A 22,838-nucleotide genomic window follows, 5' to 3' on the forward strand; every position below is an offset into this window, starting at 1 on the left:
CCACTGTTACTACTGCTTGCTGTGTGCTCCACAATATCTGTGAGAGTAAGGGGGAGACGTTTATGGCGGGGTGGGAGGTTGAGGCAAATCGTCTGGCTGCTGGTTACACGCAGCCAGACACCAGGGCGGTTAGAAGAGCACAGGAGGGCGCGGTACGCATCAGAGAAGCTTTGAAAACCAGTTTCATGATTGGCCAGGCTACAGTGTGAAAGTTCTGTTTGTTTCTCCTTGATGAAACCCCCCGCCCCTTGGTTCACTCTACTTCCCTGTAAGCTAACCACCCTCCTCTCCTCCCTTTGATCATTGTTTGCAGAGGCAATAAAGTCATCATTGCTTCACATTCATGCATTCTTTATTCATTCATCACACAAATAGGGGGATGACTACCAAGGTAGCCCAGGAGGGGTGGTGGAGGAGGGAAGGAAAATGCCACACAGCACTTTAAAAGTTTACAACTTTAAAATTTATTGAATGCCAGCCTTCTTTTTTTTGGACAATCCTCTGTGGCGGAGTGCCTGGTTGGCCGGTGGCCCCCCCACCGCATTCTTGGGCGTCTGGGTGTGGAGGCTATGGAACTTGGGGAGGAGGGCGGTTGGTTACAGAGGGGCTGCAGTGGCAGTCTGTGCTCCAGCTGCCTTTGCTGCAGCTCAACCATACACTGGAGCATACTGGTTTGGTCCTCCAGCAGCCTCAGCATTGAATTCTGCCTCCTCTCATCACGCTGCCGCCACATTTGAGCTTCAGCCCTCTCTTCAGCCCGCCACCTCTCCTCCCGGTCATTTTGTGCTTTCCTGCACTCTGACATTATTTGCCTCCACGCATTCGTCTGTGCTCTGTCAGTGTGGGAGGACAGCATGAGCTCGGAGAACATTTCATCGCGAGTGCGTTTTTTTTTCTTTCTAAGCTTCACTAGCCTCTGGGAAGGAGAAGATCCTGTGATCATTGAAACACATGCAGCTGGTGGAGAAAAAAAAGGGACAGCGGTATTTAAAAAGACACATTTTATAAAACAGTGGCTACACTCTTTCAGGGTAAACCTTGCTGTTAACATTACATACATAGCACATGTGCTTTCGTTACAAGGTCGCATTTTGCCTCCCCCCACCGCGTGACTACCCCCTCAACCCTTCCCTTTCCCCGTGGCTAACAGCGGGGAACATTTCTGTTCAGCCACAGGCAAACAGCCCAGCAGGAACGGGCTCCTCTGAGTGTCCCCGGAAGAAAAGCACCCTATTTCAACCAGGTGACCATGAATGATATCTCACTCTCCTGAAGATAACACAGAGAGATAAAGAACGGATGTTGTTTGAACGCCAGCAAACATACACTGCAATGCTTTGTTGTACAATGCTCCCGAGTATGGGTTACTGGCCTGGAGTGGTAAAGTGTCCTACTATGAAGGATGCAATAAGGCTGCCCTCCCCAGAAACCTTTTGCAAAGGCTTTGGGAGTACATCCAGGAGAGCCGCGAATGCTAAGGCAAAGTAATCCTTTCACATGCTTCTTTTAAACCATGCATAGTATTTTAAAAGGTACACTCACCAGAGGTCCCTTCTCTGCCTGCTGGGTCCAGGAGGCAGCCTTGGGTGGGTTCGGGGGGTACTGGCTCCAGGTCTAGGGTGAGAAACAGTTCCTGGCTGTCGGGAAAACTGGTTTCTCTGCTTGCTTGCTGTGAGCTATCTAAACCTCATCATCATTATCTTCTTCGTCCCAAAACCTGCTTCCGTGTTGCGTCCATCTCCGTTGAAGGAGTCAAACAACACGGCTGGGGTAGTGGTGGCTGAACCCCTTAAAATGGCATGCAGCTCATCATAGAAGCGGCATGTTTGGGGTCTGACCCGGAGCGGCCATTTGCCTCTCTGGTTTTCTGGTAGGCTTGCCTCAGCTCCTTAAGTTTTACATGGCACTGCTTCGGGTCCCTGTTATGGCCTCTGTCCTTCATGTCCTGGGAGATTTTGACAAAGGTTTTGGCATTTCAAAAACTGATTCCTCTCCCCATACAGCGATCAGATCCCGTACCTCCTGTTCAGTCCATGCTGGAGCTCTTTTGTGATTCTGGGACTCCATCATGGTCACCTCTGCTGATGAGCTCTGCATGGTCACCTGCAGCTTGCCACGCTGGCCAAACAGGAAATGAGATTCAAAAGTTCGCTGTTCTTTTCCTGTCTACCTGGCCAGTGCATCTGAGTTGAGAGTGCTGTCCAGAGCGGTCACAATGGAGCACTCTGGGATAGCTCCCGGAGGCCAATACCGTCGAATTGTGTCCACAGTACCCCAAATTCGACCCGGCAAGGCCGATTTAAGCGCTAATCCACTTGTCAGGGGTGGAGTAAGGAAATCTATTTTAAAAGCCCTTTAAGTCGAAATAAAGGGCTTCATCGTGTGGACGGGTGCAGGTTTACATCAATTTAACGCTGCTAAATTCGACCTAAAGTCCTAGTGTAGACCAGGGCTTCGGGTATGTCCTAAGGGTATTTCTTCACTAGCAACCTTAAAGCCTTGCTGCTGCAGTGCTTTTCCTTGGTTTTGTAGCCGCAGCACCATTGCTGGGGGAGAGCTCTCTCAGCACTGTAAAAAAACCCACCCCCGCGAGGGGAGTAGTTCCCATTCTTGGAGTGCGGCTCCCAGCGCTGGTCCAGTGTCTACACTGCCACTTTACAGTGCTGAAACTTGCCGCGCTCGGGGGGGGGGGGCATGTTTTTTCACAGCCCTGAGCGAGAAAGTTTCCGTGCTGTAAAGTGGCAGTGTAGACAAGGCCTTTGTAAACTCATCTGTTGCTACAGCTACATAGACCCAGACAAATAACGTTAGCAATAGTTGAGTAATTGACTATCTTCTGAACAGCTACCCAAAACCCTGGAGAAACTGGCCAGGGTGCACTCTCTGTGTTTTATATTACGTGTAGGGAGGGACAAATTCTTAGCTGCACTTGTACAACCCCACTACTTGAAATGAAGTTACGTAGTTGTAAATGAGAGCCAAATTTAACCAAATGTTAAATGTTTATTTAATATTCAGATTCTTTTTTGCCCAAAAGACCCTCTGAACAAAGCCTGCTACAAATCTAGAGGCTACTGCTCTGTCCTAATCTGAAATCCTTTTCAGAACCACACCTGCAACTTGGCGACAGACTGGCCCTGATTCCTCTTAAAGGGCCGGTAGTGGAATGTGCCAACAGAAAGCAAGATGGTACTGCCTTCTGACCTGTTCGGATGCCACTGTGTATAGTGCCATTCATGTTATTGCTGCATACTGCACAGTATATGTGAGGATAAGACAGAGAACTTTCACCAGGAGTGGATGTTGGTTTACAGGCCTGCAACCAGAATGTGCGCACCCTGATAAGAGGGACTTGGTCCAAAAGAGGGAGAGAACAAAACTATCACTAAACTATCTAAACTACTACATGCCACAGAGGCCACAGCAATGGTTCCCTTAACCCACGCAGCAATATTGTTAATCTATCCAACTATACTCTTAGCCCAGCAGAAGAATCTGTCCTATCTCAGGGCCTCTCCTTCTGCCCCTTCACCCCCACGAACATGATACAGTTCTGTGGTGACCTAGAATCCTATTTTCGACGTCTCCGACTCAAGGAATATTTCCAACACACCTCTGAACAACATACTAATCCACTGAGACCTTCCTACCAACACTACAAAAAGAAGGATTCTAGGTGGACTCCTCCTGAAGGTCGAAACAACAGTCTGGACTTCTACATAGAGTGCTTCCGCCGACGTGCACGGGCTGAAATTGTGGAAAAGCAGCATCACTTGCCCCATAACCTCAGCCGTGCAGAACACAATGCCATCCACAGCCTCAGAAACAACTCTGAAATCATAATCAAAAAGTCTGATAAGGGAGGTGCTGTTGTCATCATGAATAGGTCGGAATATGAACAAGAGGCTGCTTGGCAGCTCTCCAACACCACTTTCTACAAGCCATTACCCTCTGATCCCACTGAGGGTTACCAAAAGAAACTACAGAATTTGCTCAAGAAACTCCCTGAAAAAGCACAAGATCAAATCCGCACAGACACACCCCTGGAACCCCGACCTGGGGTATTCTATCTACTATCCAAGATCCATAAACCTGGAAATCCTGGGCGCCCCATCATCTCAGGCATTGGCACCCTGACAGCAGAATTGTCTGGTTATATAGACTCCCTTCTCAGGCCCTACGCTACCAGCACTCCCAGCTATCTTCGAGACACCACTGACTTCCTGAGGAAACTACAATCCATTGGTGATCTTCTTGAAAACACCATCCTGGCCACTATGGATGTAGAAGCCCTCTACACCAACATTCCACACAAAGATAGACTACAAGCCATCAGGAACACTATCCCCGATAATGTCACGGAAAACCTGGTGGCTGAACTTTGTGACTTTGTCCTCACCCATAACTATTTCACATTTGGGGACAATGTATATCTTCAAATCAGCGGCACTGCTATGGATACCCGCATGGCCCCACAGTATGCCAACATTTTTATGGCTGACTTAGAACAACGCTTCCTCAGCTCTCGTCCCCTAATGCCCCTACTCTACTTGCGCTATATTGATGACATCTTCATCATCTGGACCCATGGAAAAGAAGTCCTTGAGGAATTCTACCATGATTTCAACAATTTCCATCCCACCATCAACCTCAGCTTGGACCAGTCCACACAAGAGATCCACTTCCTGGACACAACGGTGCTAATAAGCAATGGTCACATAAACACCACCCTATACCGGAAACCTGCTGACCGCTATTCCTACCTACATTCCTCCAGCTTTCACCCAGACCACACCACACGATCCACTGTCTACAGCCAAGCTCTACGATACAACCGCATTTGCTCCAACCCCTCAGACAGAGACAAACACAAGATCTATATCAAGCATTCTTACAACTACTGTACCCACCTGCTGAAGTGAAGAAACAGATTGACAGAGCCAGAAGAGTACCCAGAAGTCACCTACTACAGTACAGGCCCAACAAAGAAAATAACAGAATGCCACTAGCCGTCACCTTCAGCCCCCAACTAAAACCTCTCCAGCGCATCATCAAGGATCTACAACCTATCCTGAAGGACGACCCATCACTTTCACAAATCTTGGGAGACAGGCCAGTCCTTGCCTACAGACAGCCCCCCAACCTGAAGCAAATACTCACCAGCAACCACACCACAGAACCACTAACCCAGGAACCTATCCTTGCAACAAAGCCCGTTGCCAACTGTGTCCACATATCTATTCAGGGGACACCATCATAGGGCCTAATCACATCAGCCACACTATCAGAGGCTTGTTCACCTGCACATCTACCAATGTGATATATGCTATCATGTGCCAGCAATGCCCCTCTGCCATGTACATTGGTCAAACTGGACAGTCTCTACGTAAAAGAATAAATGGACACAAATCAGATGTCAAGAATTATAACATTCATAAACCAGTCGGAGAACACTTCAATCTCTCTGGTCACTCGATCTCTGACCTAAAAGTCGCAATATTACAATAAAAAGACTTCAAAAACAGACTCCAACGAGAGACTGCTGAATTGGAATTAATTTGCAAACTGGATACAATTAACTTAGGCTTGAATAGAGACTGGGAGTGGATGAGTCATTACACAAAGTAAAACTATTTCCCCATGTTTATCTCCCCCCCACACACTGTTCCTCAGACGTTCTTGTTAACTGCTGGAAATGGCCCACCTTGATTATCACTACAAAAGGTTCTCCACCTCCCCCCCCCCCACTCTCCTGCTGATAATAGCTCACCTTACCTGATCACTCTCATTACAGTGTGGATGGTAACACCCATTGTTTCATGTTCTCTGTGTATATAAATCTCCCCACTGTATTTTCCACTGAATGCATCCAATGAAGTGAGCTGTAGCTCACGAAAGCTTATGCTCAAATAAATTGGTTAGTTTCTAAGGTGCCACAAGTCCTCCTTTTCTTTTTGCGAATACAGACTAACACGGCTGCTACTCTGAAACAGAACAAATAAGGTATGCCTTGGTGTGCCAACATCCTTACTTTGCAGTAGGAAATGTGACAATGTGATGTTATATGCAGTGTTATTGTAGCCGTGTCTGTCCCAGGATATTAGAGAGACAAGATGAGTTTGGTAATATCTTTTATCGGACCAACTCCTGTTGGTGAGAGCTTGTCTCTCTCACCAACAGAACTTGATCCAATAAATGAAAGTACCTAACCCACCTACTCTCTCTAATGTGGAGTTATGTAGTTCATCTGAACTACATATAGCTATTTATCTATTCTTAACCTGTGACTTTATTAAAAGCTTTGGTTTGAACTTCCTGTCTCCTTATTGTTTCCCAGGCACTCTCACAAATTGTGCTCCTTACTGACCTTACAGCAGGAGTCCACTAGAATTTTGGTGTGAGTCTCTGACCATCTAGTAACACAATAGGAAGCGGATTCCCCAGTTGGCATCTCGGTTCAAGAGCTGAGCAGAAATGTTGCAGGCTATGTAGAACGTAGGTTTTAAATTAGGGATGTAAAATTTTAATTGGTTAACCAATAAACTTGATGCCTATCGGTTTCAGTTAACGATTACATTTGGCTGCTGCCCCACATGCCTGGAGTCCCGACTGCGCAGGGCCAGCAGCCAGAACCCCGTGTGCACTGATATCCCAGGTGTGGGGGCGGCAGCCGGGATCCCAGGCACGGGGTGACGGTGGAGCCCTGTGTAAAATGTGGCAGAGCTGCAGCACCCTCCACCCTGCACCCGGAGTTCCCCAGTTAAATGTTTTACTGTTTAACCGATAGATTGTAATAGGTTACAGTGTTACATTTTTTACGCGCTATTTACATCCCTAGTTTGAATGTGAGAGTTTTAGATTGATTTTAAGGGGAGTTGCAGGGGGGTCCAATGTAATAAACAAAGCTGTAACTTTTTAGTATCATGGATGATGCTAGAATAGCACAGCTAACTCTAAATATGTTGTTTCCAAAGAGGAGTCAGCAAGGTGGACTTTGGGGCAAAATTACATAATTGTTTTTAGACATTAATAGGGAAATGAGTGCTCCCAGTGTTGTTACAAGTATTTCTGCAGCATTCATCCCAGTAGCATCTGGCTGCTTTATGGTAAACAACAAATGAAACGGAGAAAAATCTTGTCACCAATAAAGATAGCAATAACATTTCCCTCGTTTGATCTTCCTGGAAATGGGCCCTCCCCCTTAGCATGACAAATCTGATTAATCAGGTAAACTTTATATGGTGCCCTTATGGCCTCCAAGCTCAGGCTTTGGAGCATTGTCAGGAAAGGCAAGTTTGAGATGAGCCCTCCAATGAGAACCCTCTGCTCTTCAGTCTAGAAAAGGTCCATGCAAGGAAACTGCTAATCTCAACTGCATGGAAGAGGTGGTCAGTTACCTTGCCTTACTCCTTTCGTTCTGGTGGAGTACCGGAGTTGACCAGAGAGCGCTCTTCAGTTGATTTAGCAGATCTTCACTAGACCACTAAATTGAGCCCTGCTGCATCGATCGCAGCAGCGTCAATCCCCGCTAAGTGTGAACATGGCCCTAGTGTCCTGATGGACTCAAGAGGTGTGATTGCGGCATTCTGTACTTGCTTAACCTTCTGGGCAGTCCTCATGGGTAAGCAACTGCAGGGGACATTCATGGTTAACAATGGTAAGGTCTGTATTAGAGAACAAAGATCACAGACTCCTAGCCAGCCATAGATAAAAACAGGTTCTATGGACAAAACTTGTCTTACGCCACCCCATTTTCAATTATCCCAAAGGTTTCTCGTGTAATTTTTTTCAACCTTTTAGTCAAGACAAACATAGCTGGGTGTCCGAGTTCTGCTAGCCTGGTGCTTTGTAGCTTAAGACAAGTTTAGTCTCCTTCTATGATTAATGGAAGTAATAGTAAACAGTTAAATAAAGCACGATGGGTCTTCTTAAGTTAAACATTCCGCTATGTGGGATGCCTTAATAAGGTGGTTGAAAGGTAATCACTGAATGAGGAAGGAGTGTAAGAACTGAGAAAAGGCAGCAGTTGAATTTGAAGTACAAACGAAACTCTCTTTGGTCTGATGTCCTTCCTCAAATGAGTTTTTTAAGATTGTAAGGTCCTCCAGGCAGATGCAGTCTCTCACGCTGTGTTTGTACATTGTTCCATAAAAGCGCTGGGAGTGGGGAGGGTGCTACACTGCTTGGGGCCTCTGGATACTAACAAAACACAAATAATAACATTTGCTTAGGGTGATCAACTTTGAGTACAGCAGGGGTTGGCAACCTTTGGCCCACGGCCCACCAGGGTAAGCCCCCTGGTGGGCCGGGCCGGTTTCTTTACCTGCCGCGTCCGCAGGTTCAGCCGATCGCAGCTCCCACTGGCTGCGGTTCACCGCTCCAGGCCAATGGGGACTGTGGGAAGTGGCATGGGCCAAGGGATGTGCTGGCTGCCGCTTCCCACAGTGCCCATTGGCCTGGAGCGGCGAACCGCTGCCAGTGAGAGCCGCGATCAGCCGAATCTGCGGAAACGGCAGGTAAACAAACTGGCCCAGCCCGCCTTGGGGCTTGCCCTGGTGGGCCACGGGCCAAAGGTTGCCGATCCCTGGAATACAGCTTCATCACTTACAGTTCTGCTACTTGTTCTACATAAGCCGATTATTTCTGATTTTTGTTAGTATTCTGCTTGGCATCCTTTTTAGGAAGTGCTTTTTTGTTTTGTAAGATCTTTTTATCCCTGCCTTGCCTGCACCAATGGACTTTTGCTTATTAGATGGCAGCTTGCCATATTTCTTATTAACGAAAGCTTTTTTCCCAAATAAACATGTTCCTTGGTGTGTATGCTGCCTTCTATTTATGATTTACTTTCCATTATAAAGCTACAATCTATAATATTAAAAATAATACACAGCCAGATGTTTATCGGAGTTGGAACAGGGTTTATTGTATTGAGTCTGGTATTTGTGGTTTATATTTCTTTAATCTCTAGTGAAGTGCGCTTCCTTCCCCCCCTCCCCTTCCCCCGCCTCTGGTACCCATATAGCAGTTGATGGTAATCTTGTGAATAGATTTTCTTTCAAACCTTCCAGTGTAGAAATGTGAAGAGATAGGAAGAACTCAATATCTCTTAATGGTGTTTCCTTTAAAAGCGAGTTCTTATTTGAGAAATTGGATCTAGATTGAGCAGGTGTCCTGGTTTACTGGGACTGTCCTAGTGGCTGGTTGATTCTAGTGAAACAAGATCACCCCCAAGCCCCTTACATTACACCTACAGAATATCTGGTCACCCGCTGCTGACTGCCTCTTTGCAACAGCTGCTATTAACTTCAGTGGGCTTCGGGTTAGGCCTTTATATAGTTGTGTCCAAGTTACCGTGTTAAGATTTCATCACTTTGCTACACTTTGCCATAGCAGTTTTAGGCCAACATAGTTTGCATACGATTGTATTCTTTTATTTGAGTGGATAGAATAGAATTATGCCTCAGGGGCAGATAACCATTTCAGATCTGTTAAATAAAGAGCTGTAACTGACGTGCATCATAACACTGGTCTAAAATACCATCTTTTCCCCCCAATTACATACTCCCCCCCCCATTCCTCCTTTTTGGCCTGTGATTGGATTTATATTTATAAAAACAAACAGCATTTAGCTATAATTAAAAATTATACAGCCCTACAGTAAATGGGATGGCAAAACAATAGTAATGCTACTTATGTGTGTGAAGTCAAGTGCAAGAGAAGTCTAAAAGCATTAAGTGTAATGCCAGGGTGGGATTGTCTGGTTGAATAGATACAGCAGGTGTAGATTAAGCATTAATTAAGCAGGTGTAAATAAAGCGGAACTTGCATTTCACAATTTAACATTCTGTAATCAGAATAGATATTGCTATAGTTCCTGGGCCAAATTCTTCCCTGCTGTTGTTACTGAAATCTTACCTTTTGCATTTTATGATTTTTAAATTTTTTATTAAGTGTTCACAAGCTCCGAGCTGAATTAGTGGAGTATGTGTGTGCAATGTGTCTATCACACGCACACACACATCTGCCTTGAGTGTGAGAAGGAGATGTTATATACACATATTTTATACATAATTTAATAAACGTAAAATATATAAAATACATATACATAAAAATATGGAATTCACACAACAGTGATCTGTCCTCTATATCAGACATAAGGTCCCGTCATTAACAAATATGTTTGTTCAAAAAGAAAATGTTAACTAACAGTATATTGGCTAATGTTTTTTATAATTGTGTTCTAGGGAAAAATAACTAGACATCATTACAGAAAGATCTAATCTTTTAATCTTCAGCTGCTAGCATTTGCTAGCTTCAGGTTTAGCTAGAGAGAGATTCCTGTCTGACCAACCTACTGATGCTTCACTAATTGCCACTTGAAAATGAAGAGGGGAAATCTGGTAGCCTTGGAAAGTTATTTATAAAAGAATGATCATACTGGCTTGTGTTTAGAATCAGAACTCTTTCCCCCCTCCTTCTGTCTAGGCAAGCCATCACATTGAAAAGAATTCTCTGGTGTGTTGTTAGGTACATTTGTCTAGTCTGGATTGGCCCAAGTTTCCCTGTCAGTTGAAGTCACTCCAAGTGGCTCCATACAGCTTTCTGTTCTTTTACTTACTAACACTCAGTCTTACAAAGCTCCATAATATATTATCTGCAGTGAGCTGAGTTTGGTCCATGTTGTTCTAAGATAAAATGTTCTGTCCTGTTTCTACTTATTACACTGTTTAAATGTGTGTTTGGTACACAAATTATTTTCAGCTTTTAATTTTAGTGTGCAAGTTGGAGGTTTTCTAATAATACACAGGTTGACTATTTGGAAATGTCTTGCTACATTGTGCTGAATTATTTAATATTATATTAATTATATTATATTTTATATTATATTATATTTATTTAATTTAATAAAATTATTTATTTATATAGGCTCTGTCTTACATATCCATGTTTATTGGGTTAACTTTCACTATGACTACTGTGTATGAAGTCTATGTAGATATGTGTGTACATGTGTATCGATGATCCCCCCCTTTCCCTCTCCTGGTTTCCCTTAAAAGAGGACATAGCAAACTATAACAACTTTGGAAAACGATATTATACATTCAAGCAAGGTCTTCTGGCATCTATAATTTCCTGTGAGGGATAGTCGTTTTAGGGCATTGACTGTGCTGTTTCACATTATCCTTATGTAGCTAATAGAAAACCCCTTTTGGAGAGGGATCAGTGGTCTGACTTGGCAACCCACACAAAGGGGCCGTGGTGGAGATGAGGGAAAGGCTAGCCAGTGTCCCCTTGAAGAATTCAGGAAGAGCGTGGCATCCCGACCAGCTTTTTTTCAGAAGACAGCAATGTTGAGTGGCTGGGGGAAGGAGGATGTAAGCATAAATCTCACAACAATAGCTAGCTGTTCCTGTGGATTTGTCAGCATTTTTAGTTTAGGCATCGGAGGTGAATTTGGATGTGCCAGGGATGGGATAAAAATACAAACCCTGAATTCTTACTTAGGCTGACCTGGCATCATCCACATGCCAATCTCTGGTAATGCATTAATTGGTTAGTTTATATAACACACTTTGAAAACTTGAAAGAAGTACTACGTATTAATGTGTACTAGTTTATTTACTGTTTGTAATCCTTGCTGAAATGCCACATATGGTGGCAGTTAATGTAAAGCAAATTAATGATTGGCTTTAATTGATTTGAACTGCAATCATGCTTGACTTTTTTATCTTGGGGGGAGGTGTAAAAAGTCTCATTAAATTTCAGTATGAAGACATTAAAAGTGTAAGCCCAAAGTAGCAGTCCAGATATGCTAACCTCCAGCAATGTTGTGTTTGATATTGACCACACAGAAGTGGTGTATCTCTTAGCAAGCTGTTCATTTGCATTTTTATGTTAGCTTTTATAGAATTTTCCCCACAGTTTCTGTTGCACTTTTCAGTTAAAATATCTGCAGAATCTGAACCCTTTTGAATGTACTTCTCTGCTCTTGCAATCTGCCAGAGTAGCTTTTCTCCCCTGTTGTCACAGTTATGCATGGTACTACATTGGTGAACTTGTTATAGAAATGAGTTCCAAACTGCTGCAACTAGAAATTGTTAATATTGAAGCAGATCTTTTAATTGCCTTTGCAAATATGCAGATAATGACACTCTTAGTTTCAAAAGATTGTTCTGTTTAGCTATGACTTTATAAGAAGTACTTTATTGGGGGGAAAAAAGATAATCAAGCCCTCAAATTGTTCTTTACTCTTGAACAATAGGAATAGGGCAGGAAGAGAAAAATATTTCCTTGCACAATTTGTGCAATCAAAATATTATGGAGTAAGAGTGAAATAAAATTAAAGCTAAATCGTGAGGATCTTATTTAGGCAAAATGCCTAGTGATTTACTGAAGTAAGGACCTCAAGATTTGAGCCAATGTAAATAAAATGTAAAAATCTGTCTAAGTGCAAAGTAAGTTGGTGAGTTTCTTTAGTAACATTTCCATACAGTATGCTTGCTATAGTATGTCCAAAAGAAGTGTTCGGTACTCTTGATGTAATATAGCCCCCAAAACCACTTAAATTTATGCAGAAAGTTCAGTAGGAAAAGTTATTACCATTCTCTTCTTACCATTCTCTTCTCACCATTCATACTTCCCCTTCTTTGCTCTGACCATTGTTATCTTTCATACCAGACATACGGGCAAATGCCATGTTCTGGAGCTGTTTGAAGTGCTCTGTAGGGATGTGATTATTGTTCCTGCTGTGTCTGTTCACAGTGGGTCGAATGCAAGCCGCATTGAGGTCAATGTAAAGACTCCATTTGACTTCACTGGTAGTTGGTTATGGTCCCATATCATTAGTGAGAGGGATCACAGATCACTTCACAGTTATGCAGAATCAGAATTTTGGCTATTCCAGATTTTAGCCCAGGGAAGCCTTGAGTACTGAAAAAATCCACTTAAAATAAAATACTTTTGCAAGTTTCTTAAATTGATATTAAAGAGACTCTTCCATTTCAGTCCTGCTACTTTCCTTTTGATTACATAGAGTGCCTGGAATCAGAATACCCCAGAAGAATATTGCCAGAATTCTGAAAGACTGATTCTTTTGAATTATACCTTTGTTTAGAAATAGATACTTCCTATCTCCTGTGAGATAAATCTAGAGAATATTTGCCATGGAAATTGGCCTAGTGAGGAAGCCTAATGCAATCATATGAATAGAAAAAAGTATTTTTTTACTTTAAAATTTAAATATTTACTATTGGGCTTCATTCCTTGGTAATTTTTCCTCTTTTGCCTGAAAACAAAACATTTAAACATTTAGTATGAGAATCGTGTGGTGGATATTGGAGGAAAGAATTGTATTCATAGCCATTTAAATGTCTGAAAAATAAATGACTGTTGAGACAACAGAATGGCTCTCTACTTTTTCAGAAAGGACAAGAAAAACAATTCCAAGGAGGCCCGAAGACAGTCCTGAAATGTGTTTTGTACAGTGGTTGAAAATCTTGTAAGTGCTATTGCTGTGAAATAATAGGACATTATAACCTGGCAGAAATAGTAAGTGTAGAGCTTAAAGGAGAAAATACTATTAAACATTTACAGTGTCTGGGTTCTGTTTGGCTTCAGGGCAATGGAATTTTCATTGTTAACATGAGGAATCGTGGTGCATCCTTAGTATTCACAAACACTGCTCAAGGATAGATTGATACAGTTTGAGAAATAAGCCAAGTGATCTTGAGGGCACCCACTCTAGGCTCCCGGCTCCTCAGCTGTCACCTCTCTTGGGCAGAGACCCTTGTCTCTCTCCCTCCTGACTGGGGTTTTTTCAGGCTGCACAGTTCCCTGCCTACACTGTGAGTTCCCCAGCAAGCCAGGCAGCCTAAATGGCCAGTGTCTGCACTTTCATTTTCTCTCCTGAGGTATGAACACCATAAATCCCTGCAGTTATTAATTATTACACAGCCCTTTCTAAGAAAGCACATTTATTCTTTAGGTGAAAGCCTTACAGAGAAAATATATTAAAAATAATCAAAGAATGTATATGCATGCTAATAAGCTTACCAGAGATCACCGCCAACTCCAACAAGGTCTCTGGCAGGTGTTCAGTCCTTTGAACCCCACTAAAAGTTTTTCTGTGGTTACAAGTTCTCTCCTCAGGGCATAGCTTCAAAAGGTTGGGTCTGGCGGTGGGAATTTGCATTTTCCTCCCTCCAGGTGTTTCCTTGGAAACCCACATAACTTTGTCCCAGAATTTCCTTCTTGTTTGGCACAGTGTTTAAAATAGTCCTTTGAAGCTCATAACACTTCCCAGGGTTTAATTTACCTGAGTAACACATACTACCTCCTCAGCCACCCCGGAACCTGCATGGGACATAGCAAAAGCTCAGGTTCTTCTTCCGGAAGAGAGAAGAAGAGACGCGCTTTTGCATTTTCACAGCTTGGGGTCTGCGGAGGGGAGGTGTGGCTGCGGGGGCTCCAGCCAGCCTGGGGCTCCTCCGAGCAGGTTGGGGGTTAGGGTTCTGGCTGGCCTGGGGCTCCTCTGGCTGCATGGGGGAGGGGGTCTCGGGCTGCAAGGGTTCTCAGGGCTTCAGCCACGGATGGAGTCCAGGGGGTCTCAGGCTGTGGGGTGGAAGGAGGTCTTGGGGCTCTGGCTGTGGGTGTGTGTGCAGGGGGTATCTGGGCTCCAACCATGGAGGGGGAGGGGGTCTTGGGCTACGAGGGGCGCAGGGGTCTCAGGGCTTGGGCCGGGGGCTGCAGGGCGTCTCGGGGCTCCAGCCATGTGGGGAGGGGTGGGCATAAGGGGCGGAGCCAGGGGCTAGCCTCCCTGAAGTGGGGATCTACCCGCTGCCCATGATGCTCGGCTTTTTTTTAACCTTTTCTCATAGGTTAGGTTTTCTAAACCTTTTATCATTTTGTTGCCATCCTCTAGATTCTCTTCAGTTTAGTAAAATTTAGAAATAAGCCAAGTTTAGTAGATTTAGAAGAATTAGTAGGGGAAGCTAAAGTGGATGGGAACCTCGGAGGCAGTGACCATGAGGTGGTCGAGTTCAGCATCCTGACACAGGGAAGAAAGGAGAGCAGCAGAATACGGACACTGGACTTCAGAAAAGCAGACTTTGACTCGCTCAGGGAACTGATGGGCAGGATCCCCTGGGAGAATAACATGAGGGGGAAAGGAGTCCAGGAGAGCTGGCTGTATTTTAAAGAATCCTTATTGAGGTTACAGGGACAAACCATCCCGATGTGTAGAAAGAATAGTAAATATGGCAGGCGACCAGCTAGGCTTAACAGTGAAATCTTTGCTGATCTTAAACACAGAAAAGAAGCTTACAAGAAGTGGAAGATTGGACAAATGACCAGGGAAGAATATAAAAATGTTGCTTGGGCATGCAGGAGTGAAATCAGGAAGGCCAAATCACACCTGGAGTTGCAGCTAGCAAGAGATGTTAAGAGTAACAAGAAGGGGTTCTTCAGGTATGTTAGCAACAAGAAGAAATTCAAAGAAAGTGTGGGCCCCTTACTGAATGAGGGAGGCAACCTAGTGACAGAGGATGTGGAAAAAGCTAATGTACTCAATGCTTTTTTTGCCTCTGTCTTCATGAACAAGGTCAGCTCCCAGATTACTGCACTGGGCAGCACAGCATGGGGAGGAGGTGACCAGCCCTCTGCGGATAAAGTAGTGGTTTGGGACTATTTAGAAAAGCTGGACGAGCACAAGTCCATGGGGCCGGATGTGCTGCATCCAAGAGTGCTAAAGGAGTTGGCAGATGTGATTGCAGAGCCATTGGCCATTATCTTTGAAAACTCATGGAGATCGGGGAGGTCCCAGATGACTGGAAAAAGGCTAATGTGGTGCCCATCTTTAAAAAAGGGAAGAAGGAGGATCCTGGGAACTACAGGCCAGTCAGCCTCACCTCAGTCCCTGGAAAAATCATGGAGCAGGTCCTCAAGGAATCAATTCTGAAGCACTTAGAGGAGAGGAAAGTGATCAAGAACAGTTAGCATGGATTCACCAAGGGAAAGTCATGCCTGACTAATCTAATTGCCTTCTATGACGAAATAACTGGCTCTGTGGATGAGGGGAAAGCAGTGGACGTGTTGTTCCTTGACTTTAGCAAAGCTTTTGACACGGTCTCCCACAGTATTCTTGTCAGCAAGTTAAAGAAGTATGGGCTGGATGAATGGACTATAAGATAGATAGAAAGTTGGCTAGATTGTCGGGCTCAATGGGTAGTGATCAATGGTGATCAATCAGTGATCCATGTCTAGTTGGCAACCGGTATCAAGTGGAGTGCCCCAAGAGTCAATCCTCAGGCCGGTTTTGTTCAATATCTTCATAAATGATCTGGAGGATGGTGTGGATTGCACCCTCAGCAAGTTTGCAGAGGACACTAAACTGGAAGGAGAGGTAGATACGCTGGAGGGTAGGGATAGGATACAGAGGGCACTAGACAAATTAGAGGATTGGGCCAAAAGAAATCGGATGAGGTTCAACAAGGACAAGTGCAGAGTCCTGCATTTAGGACGGAAGAATCCCATGCACCGCTACAGACTAGGGACCGAATGGCTCGGCAGCAGTTCGGCAGAAAAGGACCTAGGGGTTACAGTGGACAAGAAGCTGGATATGAGTCAACAGTGTGCCCTTGTTGCCAAGAAGGCCAATGGCATTTTGTGATGTATAAGTAGGAGCATTGCCAGCAGCTCGAGGGACCTGATCGTTCCCCTCTATTCGACATTGGTGAGGCCTCATCTGGAGTAGTGTGTCCAGTTTTGGTCCCCACACTACAAGAAGGATGTGGAAAAATTGGAAAGAGTCCAGCAGAGGGCAGCAAAAATGATTAGGGGACTGGAACACATGAGTTATGAGGAGAGGCTGAGGGAACTGGGATTGTTTAGTCTGCGGAATAGAAGAATGAGGCGGGATTTGATAGCTGCTTTCAACTACCTGAAAGGGGGTTCCAAAGAGGATGGATCTAGACTGTTCTCAGTGGTAGCTGATGACAGAACAAGGAGTAATGGTCTCAAGTTGCAGTGAGGGAGGCTTAGGTTGGATATTAGGAAAAACTTTTTCAGTAGGAGGGTGGTGAAACACTGGAATGCGTTACCTAGGGAGTTGGTGGAATCTCCTTCCTTAGAAGTTTTTAAGGTCAGGCTTGACAAAGTCCTGGCTGGGATGATTTAGTTGGGGATTGGTCCTGCTTTGAGCAGGGGGTTGGACTAGATGACCTCCTGAGGTCCCTTCCAACCCTGATATTCCATGTTTCCATGATTCTATCCACATCTTTCCTGAAGGGTGGCACCCAGAATTGGACACAGTACTCCGGCTGAGGCCTCACTGGTGCCAAACAAAGTGGGACAATTACCTCCTGTGTCTTACATATGACACTCCTGTCAGTATATCCCAGAATGATATTAGCCTTTTTCGCACCTGCATCACATCGTTTACTCATATTCCGTTTGTGATCGAGAACAGTCTCGGTTCCTTTTCAGCGGTACTACTACCTAGCCTGTTATTCCTCATTTTGTAGTTGTGCATGCGATTTTTCCTTCCTATATGTGGTACTGTGCACTTAGAATCATAGAATATCAGGGTTGGAAGGGACCTCAGGAGGTCATCTAGTCCAACCCCCTGCTCAAAGCAGGACCAATCCCCAATTTTTGCCCCAGATCCCTAAATGGCCCCCTCAAGGATTGAGCTCCCAACCCTGGGTTTAGCAGGCCAATGCTCAAACCACTGAGCTATCCCTCTGCCCAGACAATAACTTGTCTTTATTGAATTTAATCTTGTTAATTTCTGTTGATTTCCATCATTTTGAATTCTAATCTTGTGTTGCCCCCCCCCCCCGCACACACACACACACACACACACACACACACACCCGCCAGCTTGGTGTCATCGTTAGATTTTGTAAATATACCTTCCACTCCACTATCCAAGTCATTAATGAAAATATTGAATAGTACTGGATCGAGGACTGACTGCTGTGGGACCCCACTACATATGTCCTCCCAGTTAGACAGTAAACCATTGATAACTAATCAGAGTACAATTTTTCAACTGGTTGTGCACACACGTTATAGTAATTTCATTTAGACCACAGTTCCCTAGTTTGCTTCTGAGAATGTTATCTGGGACTTTGTCAAAACCCTTACTAAAATCAAAATGTATCCCATCTACTTCTTTCCCCCCATCCACTAGGTCAATAAACTGTCAAAGAAGGAAATAAGGCTGGTCTGGCATGATTTGTTCTTGACAAACCCATGCTGGCTATTCCTTAGAACCCTATTGTCTTCTTGGTGCATACAACTGGCTTATTTCATCATTTTGTTCCGGGATCTTTCCAGATATTGAAGTTAGGCTGACTGGTCTATAATTTCCTGGGTCCTCTTTGTTTCCCTTTTTAAAGTTAGGTACTATGTTTTCCCTTCTCCAGCCTTCTGGAACATCACCTATTCTCCAGGAGTGATCACAGATACTTGCTAACAGTTCCAAGATTGCTTCAGCTAGCTCCTTAAGTATCCTAGGGTGAATTTCATCAGGACCTGCTGACTTGAACGCATCTAATTTATCTCAGTATTCTCTAATCTGGTCTTTCCCTGTTTTGGCTTGCATTTCTCCCCCCTTGCTGTCAATATTAATTGAGTATCTGGTCATAATTAACCTTTTAGTGAAGATTGAAGCCAAAAGCCATGGGAAGACATAGCCAGAATAGGGATGGATACTGAATGCCCCTAAAGGTGATCCCCTACATCATCCATGTAGGATGGATGATGTGAGGAAGAGCTTGGACGGGCATAGATCTTCCATTGTTAGAAGAACCTGGTGAAAAAGTAGAGAGTAGCCAGACTCCTGGGTAAACCCCATTGATTAGTGAGAAAATCTTTCTCTTCGTTTGGCACACTTCCACAGCTGAGATTAGCAGAGGCACCTGAGTAGGAACTGCCTCAGTATAAATGAGAGGAGGCTGGCTGGCAGGATGTTCTCTGTCAGAGGTCCTTGATTTTGTAACTCACTCCCCCTGTGTGGTCTGCAGAGCTGATATGTGTTAACTTTCCGGGCATACTACAAACACAATCTTTCCCATTTTTTTAGTGCTATATTTGTGGATGGTAGCAAGAGTTTGCAGGAGCAAGTCTTTGAGGAGGATGGAATATATAGAGATCTTTCATGTAGACTCTTGACTGAATTGTGTCCTTAGAAGTGTGTGTACATCTGTTCTGGATTTCAGTGGGAATTGCATACAACTTCATGAGAGTAGAATTTAGTCCTAACTGGTCTAATCTTAATTTGATGAGTGGGGCTTTAGTGGCATAACCCTCAGTAGCATTACTGGAAGCTATGTATATATAGATCTAGATAGATGGATAGGTTTTGATGTCGTTATCTATTTATCTATGAACATTAAGGTTACAAACAACATTACAAAAGAACATTAAGGTTGCAAAGAACATTAAGGTTACAAGGGCAAGCACTGAAAAATTAGGCTAAACCAATATTAAGACTGGCTTCTTAAGTGTATGCATTGTGACACAGTCTTTAAATACATGATCACATATTAATTTTTCCTCAGAATTCCTGCATCATTCAGGGGAAGTAATCTATTTCTGTGTAGTAAAACAGAATTTAGGAATCTAGAACCCCCTGCTCTACACCTTCATGGTAAATTGAAGACGTTTTGGAACCTAACTAATATGATATGTAACCGTTGCAAAGCAGTAGGGGCATCTGGGAGTTCAAAGTGCAGACAGTGAATTCCTGATCATAACTAGCTAGGAAACTGGCAGTTGGGAAGGTGAGTAAAGGAATAACTTTACAGGGCTGGACAGGACTCGTGGAGATTATTGACTACTCTATCTCTTTAAAAGTTGATACTGTTTTACATCATGCAAGTCTGAAACCTGGTGGTATAAAATGTAACTGGTACAACTGATCATTATTCACTATTTACAGTTATTAAGCCAGCACTATATTGTGTGATTCAGCAAAAGAATGAGAATGGCACATCCACTAGTATTACCTCTGCCTGAAACTAAATTTGTTTCAGTAATTGTAATATCTGCCATTATAGCAGCATTGTACAATGAAAGAGAAAAGTAAGCACTGATTACATGACAGTTTTTGTTGTGCTTTTTCAGAGTGCAAATTCACCTGCACCAGTGGTAAATGCTTGTATCTTGGTTCGCTGATTTGTAACCAACAGAACGACTGTGGGGATAACAGCGATGAGGAGAACTGTCTACTTGTAACAGAGCATCCACCTCCAGGCATCTTCAGCTGTAAGTACTTAATTTACCCTTTGCGTATGTCTATTGTGCACACTGTCACTTCAGAATTTACTTTTATGGTTGACAGTTTGGTTTACAGTATGTTTTGGGAAGGTGCTGGATGAAATGAGAATTAAAGGTTGTTTTTCTTCACCAACAGTTAATTTGTAATTTGCTTTCTCTAAGCAATAGCTTCCTTCATTCAGGAAGTTTCTAACTCTGGAAATGATGGTATCTTTTTTTCGGTCCTGCAGCTATTCACATGACGGGGAGCTCTTATGGGACATACAAGGTTATTGCTAGTTGAGAAAGTTTGTTTCGAAAATATACAATCTGCATTCATTTATTTTACCACATTCCTAGAAAAAATAAATGTTATGTCAATTTCCAGAGCTTAATTTGGTTGCATGTAGAAATTGTGGTTTCTGCAGTAGTTGTCCCTGTTAAATAAGTTTATTTTTATTCTAAAAGCAGCGCTTGCTTTCTGACAGGACTGAGTCTATGTGCTTGTTTGTGCATCTGTGTAAAATATTTTAATTTCCTATTCTTTGAAATATAATATTCTCTTTGCACAGAATGATAGAAGTTCATTGGCATCTGTGTATATTTCACATTGACCGGTGTACACTAAGATGTGGTCTTAATGCTTTTTCATATTTTGGCATTGAAAATTGTTTGGTTGTAAATCTGTTGTGCATACAGAGCCATTACATTTTCAACACCCATTACAGAAAGCTTCCTATACTCCAGTGGAATGGGGCAGCTAGCACATTTTCTTAATGGTTTGGTCCTGTTATACAGTACTGGTTAAGCCATTTCAACTCAGATTGAGAGGTTTGATTTTTCAATCATTTTCAATCATTTTATTAAACAAACAGCTCTTTCCACATGCCAGATTCTAATAACCATGTACAGACTGCAGTGGCCGGTGGAAATCAGATGGTTATATGTGCTACTTGGTATGCTTCTGCAAATCAAAGTGTTGGAGTGTTTAAAATTACATGTCATAACTTGGACAAGTATTAGGGTTGCCAGGAGTCTGGTTTTCGACCAGAATACCTGGTTGAAAAGGAGCATTGGCTGCCGTCGGCACTGCCGACCGAGCTATTAAAAGTCCAGTCAGCAGTACTGCAGGGGCTAAGGCAGGCTAGTCCCGACCTGTCCTGGCACTGCGCGGCACCCCGGAAGCGGCCAGCAGGTCTGGCTCCCAGGTGGGGGCGCCACAGGGCTCCGCACATTGCCCCCACCCCAAGAACCGGCTCCTCACTCCCATTGGCTGGGAACTGTGGCCGAAATGCTTTGGTACATGGTATGCAAGATGCCACTACTCTTTCTGAGCCATACTGCTGCAGTTGTAATCATCCTTGCTCTACATGGCATGGAGGAGCTGGCAGGCTCCATGACTCTGGAATTTGCTGCCTCCTTGATCTCTCAGATCCAGGATCTGTTAACTTTCTGGTCATACTTTAAGGCCTGTTTCTTTTCCCAGGCATTTGGAGGAAGGTGGTTTGTAAGAGGGAGCATTTCATTCATTGCTAGGGGTGTCGTGAAGGGGGTTAACTGTTTATTTACCTATAGTGGAATGGACAGTGCATTTTTTCTTATACTGCATATTATGAGGTTGTCAATTTTAATTGTTGTAAGGACTCCTAGAGTTCAGGGTGGGAGCCTGTTAATAGAGAAGCACCTGTTCTAAATAAAAAGAATAAGTAAATAAAATATATGGGGAAATAATAGTCTCAATGGTGAACCAAGGAGAAAAAGATAAAAGCCAACAGTCAAAATAGTATTTATAAACTACTTGCTCAAACTAATTGGGATTGGTGGTATTTGTCATCTACTGGCCATTATGTATGTTCTTATATGATTCAAATTAGTACCAGTGGTGTTATGTAACAGAAGATTATTCTGAATAAGGCAATAGATCTAGTAGTCTGTTAGCTTTCCAGCTTAGGAAACTAGCTTCTAAAATAGTTGTTAAATTGAAGTCCCCAAATTCTAAAGAGATGACATTTTGAATTAAGGGAGTTTTTGCATGTTTTCGCACAGTGTTTTTAATAGGAACCCCTACCAGATGTTGTGTGGGCTTGAAATAACCCAACAGCTAATATTTCTAGTGGCCCCCATATCAGTGACTGAATGGTAATAAAAGTAACACCACTGCTCACCAGAGGTGTTTTCAAACAGAGATTTATACCATTGGTATCACTATGGCACCTGGATCTTTTGGTTGATATGCACTACCTTCCAGAGAATACACAGGAAATATCACTGAATATGCAAATATGCTGGAAATCTCTGTCTTGATCTAAAAGTTCCAGCAGGATTGACCTCCTCTTTTTCTCTTGGAGTCACTTTGTCTTTTGGTGGTGTCACCTGGCACTAAAAAGTGCTAATGACTTCCCACTGCTATATTGTATTTAAATGTGACCCTTCGCTTTTTGTTCTGACTTTCTTTCTCTACAAACTATGTATATCTGACCTCACAATAACGCTAAATTAACACAGCTATGAAGGTTCTGCTTGAATTTGTTTAAACACTCTGTACCTTGATAGGGGGAGGGATAGCTCAGTGGTTTGAG

General features: G+C 43.4%; 1 protein-coding gene across 7 annotated transcripts in view; it reads left to right on the forward strand.

Moving 5' to 3' along the window:
- LDLRAD4 (low density lipoprotein receptor class A domain containing 4) overlaps positions 1-22,838 on the forward strand; it is a 426,914-nt gene that overhangs the window by 211,740 nt on the left and 192,336 nt on the right. For 6 of the 7 annotated variants that reach the window (XM_073331676.1, XM_073331675.1, XM_073331677.1 and 3 more), the window contains one exon: positions 20,128-20,268. In XM_073331676.1, the coding sequence (XP_073187777.1) occupies positions 20,128-20,268 (141 nt within the window). Of the gene's footprint in view, positions 1-15,444; positions 15,466-20,127; positions 20,269-22,838 lie in introns of those variants that run through there. The other variant, XM_073331681.1, reaches the window with a different exon arrangement.

This window comes from Lepidochelys kempii, chromosome 2, assembly GCF_965140265.1.
Source record: "Lepidochelys kempii isolate rLepKem1 chromosome 2, rLepKem1.hap2, whole genome shotgun sequence".
NCBI classification, from domain to species: domain Eukaryota; kingdom Metazoa; phylum Chordata; order Testudines; family Cheloniidae; genus Lepidochelys; species Lepidochelys kempii.